This window comes from Macaca thibetana, chromosome 10 (genome assembly GCF_024542745.1).
Source record: "Macaca thibetana thibetana isolate TM-01 chromosome 10, ASM2454274v1, whole genome shotgun sequence".
Taxonomy (NCBI): Eukaryota; Metazoa; Chordata; class Mammalia; order Primates; family Cercopithecidae; genus Macaca; species Macaca thibetana.
Window position 1 is genome coordinate 68,931,303 of NC_065587.1, and position 15,188 is coordinate 68,946,490.

At 49.3% G+C, this 15,188-nt stretch overlaps 2 protein-coding genes across 4 annotated transcripts in view; one reads left to right on the forward strand and one right to left on the reverse strand.

Annotated features, from left to right (window-relative positions):
* REM1 (RRAD and GEM like GTPase 1) overlaps window positions 1-15,188 on the reverse strand; it is a 753,594-nt gene that overhangs the window by 519,614 nt on the left and 218,792 nt on the right. The window lies entirely within an intron of this gene.
* Window positions 1-15,188, forward strand: part of NRSN2 (neurensin 2) — a 79,262-nt gene that overhangs the window by 62,035 nt on the left and 2,039 nt on the right. Inside the window, exons 2-4 of the mRNA XM_050807328.1 lie at window positions 8,946-8,975; window positions 11,089-11,203; window positions 11,456-11,672. Coding sequence (XP_050663285.1) covers window positions 11,484-11,672 — 189 coding nt within the window. The 5' untranslated portion in view covers window positions 8,946-8,975; window positions 11,089-11,203; window positions 11,456-11,483. The remainder of the gene's footprint in view (window positions 1-8,945; window positions 8,976-11,088; window positions 11,204-11,455; window positions 11,673-15,188) is intronic.

Consider the following 15,188-nt stretch of genomic DNA (forward strand, 5'->3'; position numbering starts at 1 on the left):
GCATGGGGACTGGGTCCTAGAGGGAACATCTCACAAGTGAGTGTTCCGAGAGGTGGGAAGAGGAAGAACTGGCACAGCATGACTTCTACCGTATTCTATTGCTGAAAGCTGCCCTTGTGTCAGAGGCATTCGAACCAGAGCAACTCCATCTTGAATAGGGGCGGGGTAAAATAAGGCTAAGACCTACTGGGTTGCATTTCCAGAAGGTTAGCATTCTTAGTCACAGGATGAGATAGGATGTCGGCACAAGATACAGGTCGCAAGGACTCTGCTGATGAAACAAGATATGGTAAAAAAAAAAAAAAAAAAAAAAAAAGCCCATCAAAACCCACCAAAACCAAGATGGCAATAAAAGTGACTCTGGGTCATCCTCACTGTTGATTATATGCTAATTATAATGCATTAGCATGCTAAAAGACACTCCCACCAGCACCATGACAGTTTACAAATGCCATGGCAACATGGGGAAGTTACCCTCTATAGTCTAAAACGGGGAGGAACCCTCCGTTCTGGGAAATTTCCACCCCTTTCCCAGAAAACTCATGAATAATCCACCCCTTGTTTAGCATATAATCAAGAAATAACTGTAAGTATACTCAGGCTGGAGTGGCACAATCTTGGATCACTGCAACCTCCGCCTCCTGGGTTCAAGCAATTCTCCTGCCTCAGCCTCCCGAGAGAGTAGGCTCTGCCACTCCGGCTATTTTTTTTTTCTTTTCAGTAGAGATTGGATTTCACCATGTTGCCCAGGCTGGTCTCAAACTCCTGAGCTCAGGCAGTCCACCTGCCTCAGCCTCCCAAAGTGCTAGGATTACAGGTGTGAGCCACCGTGCCCGGCCCTATTTACTTATGTTTTGAGACAGGCTCCTGCTCTGTTGCCCAGACTAGAGTTCAGTGCTACAATTACAGCTCACTGCAGTCTTGACCTCCTGGGTTCCAGCGATCCTGCCTCAGCCTCGTGAGTAGCTGGGACTAGAGGCATGTGCCACCATGCCTAGCTAACATTATATTATTGTTGGTTGTTCCAAATCTTCACTATTCATTTTTTTAAATTGTAGTAGAATACACGTAATAAAATTTACTGTTAGTGACATTTATTACATTTATAACATTTATAACATTCACGATGTTGTTCAATCATCACCACTATCTAGCTCCAAAATAATTTCTTTTTTTTGTTTTTTTTTTGTTTTTTGAGACGGAGTCTCGCTGTGTCCCCCAGGCTGGAGTGCAGTGGCCGGATCTCAGCTCACTGCAAGCTCCGCCTCCCGGGTTTAAGCCATTCTCCTGCCTCAGCCTCCCGAGTAGCTGGGACTACAGGCGCCCGCCACCTTGCCCAGCTAGGTTTTTTTTTGTATTTTTTAGTAGAGACGGGGTTTCACCGTGTTAGCCAGGATGGTCTCGATCTCCTGACCTCGTGATCCGCCCGTCTCGGCCTCCCAAAGTGCTGGGATTACAGGCTTGAGCCACCGCGCCCGGCCCAAAATAATTTCATCACCCAAAAAGGAAGCTCATTAAGTAAGAACTCCTCATTCCTCCCTTTCCCCAGACCCTGGCAACCACTTATCTGTTTTCTGACTCTATGGATTTGCTAATTCTGAATATTTCACATAAATGGAATCATACCACATGTGGCCTTTTGTATCTGCCTTACCATGCTTTTTTTTTTTTTTTTTTTTTTTTTTTTTTTTTTTTTTTTTTTTTTTTTTTTTGAGACGGAGTCTCACGCTGTTGGCCAGGCTGGAGTGCAGTGGCGCGATTTCGGCTCACTGCAAGCTCCGCCTCCCGGGTTCCCGCCATTCTCCTGCCTCAGCCTCCTGAGTAGCTGGGACTACAGGCGCCCGCCACCGCGCCCGGCTAATTTTTTGTATTTTTAGTAGAGACGGGGTTTCACTGTGGTCTCGATCTCCTGACCTTGTGATCCGCCCGCCTCGGCCTCCCAAAGTGCTGGGATTACAGGCTTGAGCCACCGCGCCCGGCCCTTACCATGCTTTTTAAGCCTCTGCTGACCTAAAATTTTCTCCTTCCTTCCTTCCTCCCTCCCTCCCTCCCTTCCTTCCACAGAGTCTCTCTCTGTCACCCAGGCTGGAGTGCAGTGGCATGATCTTGGCTCACTGCAACCTCTGCTTCAAGTGATTCTCCTGCCTCAGCCTCAAGAGTAGCTGGGACTACAGGCATGCACCATCATGTCCAGCTAATTTTTGTATTTTTAGTAGAAACAGAGTTTCACCATGTTGGCCAGGCTGGTCTCAAACTCCTGACCCCAAGTGATCCACCCACCTCGGCCTCCCAAAGTGCTGGGATCACAGGTGTGAGCCACCATGCCTGGACAAATTTTCCGATTTCTTAATAGATAATCCATTTTGTTTTTCTCAAAAGTAGACAGTTTATCAGGTGTCATGTCTCTCACCTTCCCACCCTACTCACCTATAAACTAATATAAGAATAACAGTAACAATAATCATAATTTGCTGACTTCTAATTTTGTTCCAGGTACTTTGGATAAGTGTCTTATATGCACATCTCATTTCACTCTTTCAAATCCTCTGAGAGGCAAGTACTTAAATTATCTTCATTTTACAGTCAGGGAAACTGAGGCACAGAGTGTTCAAATCATGTAAGCAGTAAGTGGTGGAACCAAGATTCAAGTGTAGATCTGCTGGACTCCAGAGTTCAACTTACAGACACTACATTGTGGCTGTTCTTGGTGGACCCCTTCCCTCCTCCCCAGGCTCTCAGAGGATACGGGGGCCCTCCTTTTTTAGTCAGGGCCAGCCCATCCCCCTGTATATTTGACTTCATCTCTTCCCACTGCCCCAGAATTTCATCCACCCCTGCTCTGATATCAGGGGCCCCTCCCCTTCTGTCGATGGTGTGGGGCTCTTTGCACTTCACACACACACACACGCACATACACAGGTGCACATACACACACACCCCTTCTCCAAACCACTCCACAAAGTGCCCCTGCCTCCTCACTTTTTTGCCTCCCACATCACCTCTCAACCTACTGCGATCTGGCTACCTCCCCTATCACACCCTAAATTCTCTGGCCAAGATTCCCACTGACCTCCTTGTTGCCAAATCTAAGTCCTGTTGTCCTTCTATATGTCTCTTATGTACTTGGCAAGGCTGAACAGGCCCTTCTTGGAAATGTGTTTCTTTGGTTTCTATGACACAATGCACCCCCACTCCAACACACACATACACACATCCCAGATTCTTGCCCCCAGCCACCACCACCCACCATCTCTCTAGATGCTTCTGTGCTTCTTTCTCCTCCTCTGACCTCTTCAAATGTAGTATGGCAGTTTTAAAACATGTCCATAATTTTTTGAGATAGAGTCTCACTTTGTTGCCTGAGCTGGAGTGTAGTGGTGCGATCAGACGCATGCCACCATGCTCAGCTAATTATTTTTAACTTTTAAGTTTTTTGAAGAGATAGGGTCTCCCTATGTTGACCAAGCTGGTCTCGAGCTCCTGGGCTCAAGCAATCCTCCTGTCTTGGCCTCCCAAAGTGCTAGGATTACAGACTTGAGCCATGGTGCCCAACAATGTCTATGAATTATTTAAGACTCCTCCCACTGAGTGGCAGAGTCTTTGTTTCTTCCCCTTGAATCTGAGCCAAACTTAGCGACTCGGACTACAGTAGAAACGATTCTATGGTGACTTGTGAGGCTGGGTCATAAGGGCAATATGGCCTGACTCATGGGAGTCCTGAGCTACAGAGTGTAAGAGGTGTCAACACTCTGAGCTGCCATGCTGTGAGGAAGCCCAACTTGCTCACGAAGAGAGCCCACAGGGAGAGGCTTTGAGGCTATATGAAGAGAGAGATGCTTGGCCAGCTCCCAGCTGCTCCAGCTCCCCACTGCTCCGGCTTCCACTGTAATCACAAAAGAGACACCATGGCAGAACCACCCAGATGAGCCCTTCCCAAATTCCTGACCCACAGAAACTGTGAAAGATGATAAAATAATTGTCTTTGGAGTGGTGTGTTACGCAGTCATAGAGAGTCAAACAGGCATCTTAATCTGCTTGGGCTACTATAACAGCTTAGCATGGAGTGGGTGGCTTGACAACACACATTTATTCCTCAGGTCTGCAGGGTGAAGAGTCTAAGATCAAGGTGCTGGCAAATTCCATTCTGCTGGCAGCCAAGGGCCTGACTTGTGTATATAACCGCCATCCTATTGTAGCCCCACATGGCACAGAGAAGAGAAGAAGCAAGCTCTCAAGTCTCCTCTTATCAGGGCTGTAATCCCTCCCAAAGGCCCACTTCCAAATACCATCACCTTGGGACTTCAACATATGAATTTGAGGGAGATACAAACATTCAGCCTGCAGCAGAGGGCTTCCTCGGAGCTCTGACCTGAGCACACTTCATCTCAATGTCATTGTTCTTGCCAGGTCTACATCCACTGCTTTTTTTTTTTTCTTTTTCTTTTTCTTTTTTTTTTTTGAGACGGCATCTCACTCTATCACCCAGGCTGGAGTGCAGTGGCACGATCTTGGCTCACTGCAACCTCCGCCTCCCGGGTTCAAGTGATTCTCCTGCCTCAGCCTCCTGAGTAGCTAGGACTACAGGCGCATGTAAAATCACCACCCCTGGCTGATTTTTGTATTTTTTGTAGAGACAGGGTTTCACCATGTTGGTAAGGCTGGTCTCAAATTCCTGACCTCGTGATCCGCCTGCCTCTGCCTCCCAAAGTGCTGGGATTACAGGCATGAACCACCGCGCTTGGTCCCACTGCCCTTGCTTACAGTAACAGTATTTCAATTTCCCTTTAGGAAACCTCTTCAAGCAGGCTGTCAGTCCAAGAGGTTTCTCTGGGTTAACCACTGCCAGCCACCCAAAGGGTGAGCAAGTAACCAGCCAATCAGAGATACTCCAGTGGGTTCAGTAAATGACATATTACCCAACTGGGCTGAGGGGAATCAATATCAGGGCTTTTCCTGGGACTATAGGGAGAGAGAGATTCTTTTCCCAGCAGTTAAATGTAAAGTCTATGGCCATTTTGCCACCATATAGGGAAAATCTGCCTGACACTGAAGCCAACACAGATGAGGGAAGAGCCAAGAAATCAAAGAGAAAGATCCTGAGCATCTGGATACAGCCATGCCTGAAGCCAGTGTCCCTTGACTTCTCAATTATGTGAGCATTTATATTCCCTTTGCTTAAAGCCAGTTCAAGTTTAAAACTGCCATTTGCAGTGACAACAATTCTCTATGCTGTATCTAAGGCCAAGTCCTTGCCCCTGACTCTCGGCCAGTGTGTCCTGTACAGTGCCATTCAGCTCTGCCAAAAGCTAAGGGCATCAACTTCTCCACAGCTTGGCCTTCCCTCATCTATTTTACATCTCTGTTAATGGGAGCATCACCCACCTGACCTATAAACAGAACACTGGGCCTCTATCCCCTCTCTCTCTCTCTCTCTCTCTCTCTCTCTCTCTCTCTCTATCCCTCTCACTTACCTTACTTCTTAGTAACCAAGAAGTTCTGCCAACTTAACTTTATGGACATTGTTCAGACCTGCACCCTCCTTTCCATTTCTCCTGCCCACTCCAATCCTTCATTATTTCTCACCTAAATTTTTACAAAATCAATAGATAACTAACATAGAGGTGTATAGTAAAAAGTGAATTTCGGCCAGGCGCGGTGGCTCATGCCTGTAATCCCAGCACTTTGGGAGACTGAGGCAGGCGGATCATGAGGTCAGAAGATAGAGACCATCCTGGCCAACATGGTGAAACCCCGTCTGTACTAAAAATACAAAAAAATTTGCTGGGTGTGGTGGTATGTGCCTGTAGTCCCAGCTACTCGGGAGGCTGAGGCAGGAGAATTGCTTGAACCCGGGAGGCGGAGCTAGTAGTGAGCTGAGATCACACCACTGCACTCCAGCGCGGTGACAGAGCAAGACTCCATCTCAAAAAAAAAAAAAAAAAAAAAAAAAAAAAGTGAACTTCATTCCCACCCTTGCCATCAGTTACCCTCCCCCAAGGCATCTACTGTTACCTCTTTCTTGTCTATTTTCCCAGAAGTTCTCTATATGTGCCATCTTTCTGAGAATTTCAAATGGAGGCATACTATCAAGACTTTTCAGAACACTGCATTTTTCTTCTCTTGAAGTTTGATTAATATAAATAACTACAGCACTAATTTCTTCTTTTTAATGACTGCATAGTATTCCACAGAGATATAATGTATATAACTTGTCTTCCATTGATGGATATTTAAGTTGTGTTCCAGTTATCCGTTAGCACAGAACAAAACCCCCAAACCTAGTGATATAACACAACAACCACTTGATTATCCTTGTGAGTTCTGTGGGTCAGGAATTCAGGCAGGGCACAATGGGGCCAGCTTGCTTCTACTCTGCAATGTTTGAGGCTTCAGCTAGGAAGATTTGAAGGCTGAAGCTGATTCAATGACTGGTCACTGGAATCATCTGATTCTTCTTCTTCTTCTTTTTTTAGACGGAGTTTTGCTCTTGTTGCCCAGGCTGGAGTGCAATGGCACGATGTCAGCTCACTGCAATCTCTGCCTCCCGGGTTCAAGCGATTCTCCTGTCTCACCCTCCCTAGTAGCTGGGATGACAGGTGCATGCCACCATGCCTGGCTATTTTTGTATTTTTAGTAGAGATGGGGTTTCACCACATTGGCCAGGCTGGTCTTGAACTCCTGAACTCAGGTGATCCATCCGCCTTGGCCTCCCAAAATGCTGGGATTACAGATGTGAGCCACCATGCCCTGCCTCTTCTGGTTCTTCTTCACTCACTTCTCTTATGCTTGAACTGGGATGACTCAATGCTAAGCTTAGCTGGGACCGTGGTGCCTTCATGTGGCCTCTCCTGATGGTCTTGGCATCCTCACAGCATGGCAGCCTCTAGGTAGACATGGAGCCCTAGGTAGGCATGGTGCCTCAGGGCTCCAAAAGCTAGAGTTCTAGCAGAAGTTGTGCGTAGTTTTATGTCCTGGTCTTGGAAATCAGAGCATTACTTCCACCATACTCCATTGGTTGAAGCAGTCATCAGCTCACCCAAGATTCAGAGAGGGTACAAGGATCCCACCTCTCTACAGAGGAATGCTAAAGAATTTGTAGCTGTATTTTAAAACCACCACAGGTTGTCTCCAATCTGTTGCTATTCCTGTAGTTCATTTTACAGTCTAACATCTCTTGAATCTCTTCATTTCTCTGCACCAGGCCAAGATGCTGTCATCTCTGATCTCTTCACTGATCTCTTGCTATCACTCTTGTGCTCAATATACTGTTCTCCTGACAGCAGCCAGATGTCTTTTCAGAATGAAAGTCAGATCACACCCCACCCCTCTTTATAACCCTTCCATGGCTCCCCACTACCCTTGGGTTGAAGCTCAAACTCCTTACCTTGGCTTATGAGGCCCCACGAGGTCTCACTTCTGCCTGCCTCTCCAATGCCATCTCCTGTCACCATTTGGGGCCTTTAGTTTTGAGCTGCAAGAGTTCCTCCCACACACACACACACACACACACACACACACACACACACACTCTTAAATGAGTAAGTATTAAACAGAACATACAAAGCGCTTAAACACTTTGCACATAATGAGCATAATATGTTTGCTACTATTATTAGACTGTGTTCAGTAAATATTTACTGGGCTGCCTACTCAATGCCAAGCACTATGGGAGGCTCACAGATACAACATGAACAAGAAATATGTGGCCTTGGCCAGACGCGGTGTCTCATGCTTATAATCCCAGCACTTCGGGAGGCTGAGGCAGGTGGATCACTTGAGCTCAGGAGTTCAAGACCAGCCTGGGCATCATGGTGAAACCCTGTCTCTACTAAAAATACAAAAAATTAGCTGGGCGTGGTGGTGCAAGCCTGTAGTCCCAACTCCTCAGGTGACTGAGGTGGGAGGATGACCTGAGCCTTGGGATATCAAGGCTGCAGTGAGCTGTGATCATGCCACTGCACTCCAGCCTGGGCAACAGATTTTTTAAAAAATTTTTTTAAAGAAAAAAAAAAGCTAAAAAGGAAGATGTGGCCCTATCTTGCAGAGCTCATTCATCTGTGTGTCCCCAGCCCCTAGCACAAGGAGAAACAGAATGGATGCTCAAGACACGAAGGCATGTTTGTGCAAGGGTGCCTGATGATGGTTGGAGGGGCACAATGACTTTGCCAAGATCACACAGCAAATGTGGGACAAAACCAAGGCTGACAGCTCATGACAGGGCGTGAAGTAGATGCAACTGACTGGCACAGGCTGGCTCTCCAGGGAGATGGGCAGTGGGCACACATTGCCCAGGGCAGAACTGGGGCTAGCCCCTAGTCCTCCACCCAAACTCCCTTCTCAAGGTACAAGGGCTGATCCTGTACCAGGGAGGGGTAGTGACTCAAACAGGAAAAGAGGACGAAAAGAGGATGGGGACTGAGTGAGAAGTGAGGACTTCAGAGAGATTAGGGGCTCCCAAGGCAAGTGGGAGGGGACTTCCCGGTAGGAGCCCAGAGAGAGATGGGAACCTGTGAAGAGGGCGGGGCTCAGCGAGGAGATGCCGGTTTATATACTGGGGTGGGGGCTCCATAAAGTGGATAGAGACCTAGAGAAGGGACTGACGGTACAGCGAGGAGATGAAGGCTCAGTGAGGGGATGGGTCTTCCATGAGAGGGGTGGGGAACTGCGGGAGTAATGGGAGCTTCGGTAAGGAGTTTGAGGGACTGCATGAGGGGTTGGGACCCAGGGAGTCCGAGGGGTCTCTGTGAGGGACCTGGGGTGTCAGAGCGAGAAGGGAACTCTGGAAGGGGACAGGAGCTGGGGGAGCTGCAGCGGGCCGCTATCTGCAGAACCAGTCCCTGAGACGGGCCGGCGCCCCCCTCCCCCGCCCCCATGTCACCCCCGCCCCGAACTGCGGCGCAGGCGCGAACCGAACCCGCTTTTGCTAGGCTCCCGCTCCGGCTCCCGCTTGCTCGGCGGAGACTGCAAGCAGAGAGGTGAGCTTAGCCCTGCTCCACGCGCGGCCAGACCCCAGCCCCATCCCCTGGAGAATCCCCGCGCTCTGCCTGCATCCTCAGCCCAGGCTGTGTCCCGCCTGGGACAGGACCGCTGCGCCTGAGCCTCGGGTTTGGGAGGTGGGGGTCCCAGGGAAGTAGCAGGGGGCAGAGGTAGCACCAGCTCCATCGCCCCTCGACACCTCAGGGTTGATAGGCTGGGCAGAGACTTCAAAGGACACTCCCCACCCCCGCCAACACTTCAAACCAAAAACCCATTCCTACCCGTCTCTGCCTCAGTTTCTCTCTAGGGAAAAGGACGCAGTTAGTGTGGACCAGGGGATCGATGGTCCTGTCAGAAAGAGTGGTGCGGGTGCAGGTGGAGAAGGGGAGGGGGGAAATGGCCTGATTTCCCCGACCAACACCCCCCACTCCTCCCCCTTCTGGAGGACGCCCTTCTCCCCCGCCTGGGCAGCGCTGGACGCTGTAGTGGGCGAGTCTGAGGGTCTGGGAAGGAGAACTGAATGAGGCCGTGCTGAGGCAACAGATTCCATCCATCTTCGGCCCCTGGCTCCTGTCACCTTTGCCTATGCCTCCCACCCCTCGCCTCCTCCCTCCGCCGCAGTCTCCCCAAGTCGGACAACGCAGCCCCCTCCTCTTCCCGCTCCCTTCCCACCAAGCTCCTCCTGGCTCCCGGCTAGGGACACCTCCCTAGCTGTTCCCATGGCAACCCTCGTCCCGGTTACCTGCGCCCCGCCCCCCGCCAGCTAGACCTACTCCCTGCAACCCTAAAACGCGAGGGGGAGGGGCCAGGCCGAGGGGGAGGCACCGTCAAGGTCACCTTCCTTCTCCAGTACCAGCAGGACTGAGTGATTACATCTATTTGGAGTAGGGGAAGCGGTGAATTGGAGGGGAGGAGTCGACCCAGGCCAACAGTCCCGAAGCCGCCTCCACACCTCCTCACCTGCGGTCTTTAATAATGGTCTCCGCACTGAGGCTCCTACCGTCCCCCGGGCCCCATTTATTCTCCCCACCCGGACCTCCCCAGCGCCTCGCCGGGGCGGGATCAGCGCTGGCCGCACCCCTCCTCACAGCCCGCCCCGCCCACCTCCTCCGGTGAGCCCTCCTCTCCAGACCTCTCGCCCTCCTCCTCCGAGGGTCTGTCGCTTTTAGTGTCTGCCTTTTCCCTTTCTCTGTCATGGCTGTTGTTGTTATTGTTTTTCCTCCTTTTCTTCCCCGCTCTTCTTTTCCTGAATTGTAAGTGAGGAGGGTGTAAAGCCACTATTTATGGACAGGCTTTCTTGACAGCAATCTTGTGTGCCGTGTGACTCCAAGCAGAACCTCCAACCGTGTGTGTGTGTGGGGTGTGTGTGTGTGTGTGTGTGTGTGTATGTCGTACCTATCTGGGTATGTCTCTGTGTGCTTTGTGAGCATGTCTGTGTGTTTCTCTGTGCTGTTTCGGTGAGTTTCTCTATGCAGGGATTTGAGGACTACATCTGATTGGAAGTGAGAGGGACTGTCAGGACCTTTATTTTACCCTTTGGAACAAGCACATTGTTTCATTTTGTAGGATGCTGCTAATTTAGGCTGAGGGCCATTATGGAGACTGGGGTAGAAGCCCAGTCCTCCCCCAGCGCCTCCTGGCTTTGGTTTGGGCCAAACCTGTATATGGATACACAAGTACCTTCCATTCCCAAGATCTGTGTCTACTTTTGTGGAAAAAAGAGGGGAGGGGGTTATTTGATAGATTTCTCTGGAAATCTAACAGCCCTTAAGCCTAAGAGCCTCTAATCCTGAGGGCCCTTGACTTTCACTTCCTAGGGAGTCAAAATTCATTGGAATCTGGAGGCTTTCCGGGGAAGTCCTGGGGAGGACATTTTATAGCCTTGAAGCTTGGGAACTCCAGCCCAAGTGTCAGCCATGACAACTACCCCCCAGAAGGGGGTCTGAAGGAGAGTGGAGGATGAGGCACTCTCACTCCAGAGGTGGAGCCTAAAAATTTCAAGATGGAAGTAATAACAAAAAAAGTACAGTACTAATCACAACAGCTACCATTTCTCAGCATCAGACACAATAACTGTATGAAACAAGTATGATTATTAGGTCTGTTTTACAGATGAGGAAACTGAGACTCAGAAAGGTGGAAGCACTTGTCTAAGGTCACACATCCAGGAAGCAGTGTGTCCACGACTCCAGTCCAAGTGGTTAGGCTCCAGAGCCCACAGTCCCAGGTACTGGGTGGCCTCCAGGGTAAACATGTACATTTATTGACACCTCCAGTTGCCAGGCACTGGGCTAAGCCCTTCAGTGCATTGGCTCATTCGCGTTGTGCTTCGGGAAGGACAGGCTGGGATTCCAAAAGGCCAGACTGTGCTATGAGTGTAGGGTGTCTCAAGTGGGAGGAGAAGCGGGTGGGGCATAAAGATTTGGGGGGCTTATGAAGGTCACCATGAGCAGCTCCCACTAATCCCTCCCTCCGTCAGCTGCACCTTACCTGCTCCACAAGGATCCATGATGCCGAGCTGCAATCGTTCCTGCAGCTGTAGCCGCGGCCCCAACGTGGAGGATGGCAAGTGGTATGGGGTCCGCTCCTACCTGCACCTCTTCTATGAGGACTGTGCAGGCACTGCTCTCAGCGATGACCCTGAGGGACCTCTGGTCCTGTGCTCCCGCCGGCCCTGGCCCTCACTGTGTTGGAAGGTAAGGCCAGATGAGCAACTCCTGTGATTCCTCTGCCTTGATGGAGGAAATGAGTCTGAATTTGAGGCCCAAAGAAAAAAGAAGAGATAGCGTAGTAGTTAGGAGTCTTGCACATTTAAGCCACAGAAAATCCAATTCAAATGGGTTTAAATAATGAAGGGAGCCTTCATTGTATTTGTATTTACATGCAAATTATTTACATACTTATTGTATGTAAATAATTACAGGTGCAGTGGCTCATGCCTGTAATCTCAGTACTTTGGGAGGCTGAGGTGGGCAGATCACCTGAGGTCTAGAGTTCAACAGCAGCCCTGTCAACATAGCAAAACCCTGTCTCTACTAAAAATACAAAAATGGGCTGGGTGCAGTAGCTCACGCCTGTAATCCCAGCACTTTGGGAGGCTGAGGCTGGCGGATCTCGAGGTCACGAGTTCGAGACCAGCCTGGCCAACCTGGTGAAACCCCATCTCTACTAAAAATACAAAAATTAGCCTGGCATGGTGGCGGGTGCCCGTAATCCCAGCTACTCGGGAGGCTGAGGCAGGAGAATCTCTTGAAACCGGAAGGCAGAAGTTGCAGTGAGCTGAGATCTAGCCATTGCACTCCAGCCTGGGCGAAAGAGCAAAACTCCCTCTAAAAAAAAAAAAGAAAGAAAAAAAAAATGAGCTGGGCGTGGTGGCAGGCGCCTGTAATCCCAGTTACTTTGGAAGCTGAGGCAGGAGAATCACTTGAACCCAGGAGGCAGAGGTTGCAGTGAGCCAAGATCATACCATTGCACTCCAGCTGGGTGACAGAGCAAGACTCTGTCTCAAAAAAAAAAAAAAAAGAAGAAGAAGAAGAAGGGAAAATGTTGCTCATTTTTTAGAAGAGACCCAAGGTTGCATACTTTCAGGCAAAGTTTGATCCAGTAGTTCAACCCTTTACACCAAGGACTTTGCAAGTTTTCTTAGTCTTCAGCCTCCTCATGGTGCCCCCACCCTGGTAGCCTGTTAGCTTCAGACTCTCCCATGTTCCCCAAATAGCCACTACTGTGTGGACCCTCAGATCTTCACTCCACACCATCTAAGGGAAGTCAGCATGTCATGTGGTATTTCCTTCAGAAAAGAAAATAGCCTATAATCCCATCACTTTGGGAGGCCAAGGCGGGTGGATCACCTGAGGTCGGGAGTTCGAGACCAGCCTAGCCAACATGGTGAAACCTCATCTGTACTAGAAATACAAAAATTAGCTAGGTGTGGTGATGGGCGCCTGTAATCCCAGCTACTCTGGAGGCTGAGGCAGGAGAATCACTAGAACCCGGGAGACAGCGGTTGCAGTGAGCAGAGATTATGCCATTGCACTCCAGCCTGCACAACAAGAGTGAAATTCTGTCTCAAAAAAGAAAAAGAAAAATGGCCAGGGGTACTAGCTCACACCTATAATCCCAGCACTTTGAGAGGCTGAGGCGGGAGGTTTGCTTTAGCCCAGGAATTCAAGATCAGCCTGGGCAACATAGTGAGACTTCATCTCTACTAAAAATAAAAAGTTAGCTGGATGTGGTGGCACGGGCCTGTGATGCCAACTACTCAAGAGGCTGAGCCAGGAGGATCGCTTGCGCCCAGGAGGTAGAGGCTGCAGTGAGCCATGATTGTGCCACTGCACTCCAGCCTGGGCAACAGAGTGAGACTCTGTTAAGGAAAAAAAAAAAAAAGAAAAGAGAGAAAAAAGGAAGAGAGAAAGCAAAATAGCAAGATATTAAAAACATATTACCATTTACCTTAGCACCAAAAAAGAGAGAAATACTTAGGTGTAAATCTAACAAAATATCTGCAATATGAAAAGAACTACAAAACTCAAAAGATATCAAATAACTAAATAAATGGAGAAATAGTTCATGTCCATGGATTGGAATAGTCAATATTGTCAAGATGTTAGTTCTTCCCAACCTGATCTTTGATTCAATGCAATGCCAATCAAAACCCCAGCAAGTTATTTTGTGGACATCAACAAACTGACTCTATAGTTTATATGGAGAGGTAAAAGATTCAGGATAGCCAGAAATTTAAAACGCCATTTATAAGAAACAATGCTTTTCATTTCCAGAAGTCCTGACAAGCATTGCATTGGCTCTCATTGGGTCACTTGCCAGCCTTGAACTAATTACTATGGTTAAGAGATGGACTATGCTGACTGGTAGGAAGTGAGATTCATCTCACTTAAATCTTACTGTGGTTTCCCAGTGGTAGACTGGAGTATCTTGCCAGGGCAGCAAAAAAATGTGAAGAATTGATGTCTGTAACAGCCAAGGAGACTAGTCGGCCAGGGTGCACCAATGGGTCAAGGTGCAGAGGTGGCAATGAGCTGAGTCCCTGCTATGGGCATAGCTCTTTGCTAAATACTCTCGGGAGACTGAGGCAGAGGGTCCCTCCTGCTTCCAAAGGACTTCACTCTAGTGAGGAGGTAAGGTGCCAACCTGTGCAGAGAGACCAACTTACATAACCTCAGGTCAGGTCTGTAGAGAACACCAGGAGAGGAAATGATCAAGGAAGACTTCCAAGGAAAGGTTAGTGTGTATTTAAATTTTTTTTTTTTTTTTTTTTTTTTGAGACGGAGTCTCGCTGTGTCGCCCAGGCTGGAGTGCAGTGGCGCGATCTCGGCTCACTGCAAGCTCCGCCTCCCGGGTTCACGCCATTCTCCTGCCTCAGCCTCCGAGTAGCTGGGACTACAGGCGCCCGCCACCACGCCCAGCTAGTTTTTTGTATTTTTAGTAGAGACGGGGTTTCACCGTGTTAGCCAGGATGGTCTCGATCTCCTGACCTCGTGATCCACCCGCCTCGGCCTCCCAAAGTGCTGGGATGACAGGCTTGAGCCACCGCGCCCGGCCTTAAAATTTTTAAGCATCTTATTGCCAGGCACTGTGCTAGGCTCTTGGGAACACAGAATTTAAGACACGAGGTCCCTGTCCTTGAGGAACTCTTTTTTTTTTTTTTTTTTTTTTTTTGAGACGGAGTCTTGCTCTGTCACCCAGGCTGGAGTGCAGTGGCCGGATCTCAGCTCACTGCAAGCTCCTCCTCTCGGGTTCACGCCATTCTCCTGCCTCAGCCTCCCGAGTAGCTGGGACTACAGGCACCTGCCACTTCGCCCGGCTAGTTTTTTGTATTTTTTAGTAGAGACGGGGTTTCACCGTATTAGCCAGGATGGTCTCGATCTCCTGACCTCATGATCCGCCCGGCTCGGCCTCCCAAAGTGCTGGGATTACAGGCTTGAGCCACCGCGCCCGGCCGAGGAACTCTTTTAGCTGTGGTTTATTTAGTCCTTCAGCAAACATTTATTCAGCCTTTGCTCTGTACCAGCACATGCTAGGCACAGAAGACTCCTAGTGAGCCAAAACAGGCACAGTCTCTGCTCTCATGGGGCTCTCAGTACTGCGGGAGAGGCAGACATCACTTACATAGCAACCAAAATACATGTCCAAGTGTGCACAATGGTAAGTGTATTGAAGAATGAATAGGCACAGAGTTTGCCCAGAGTAAAGCA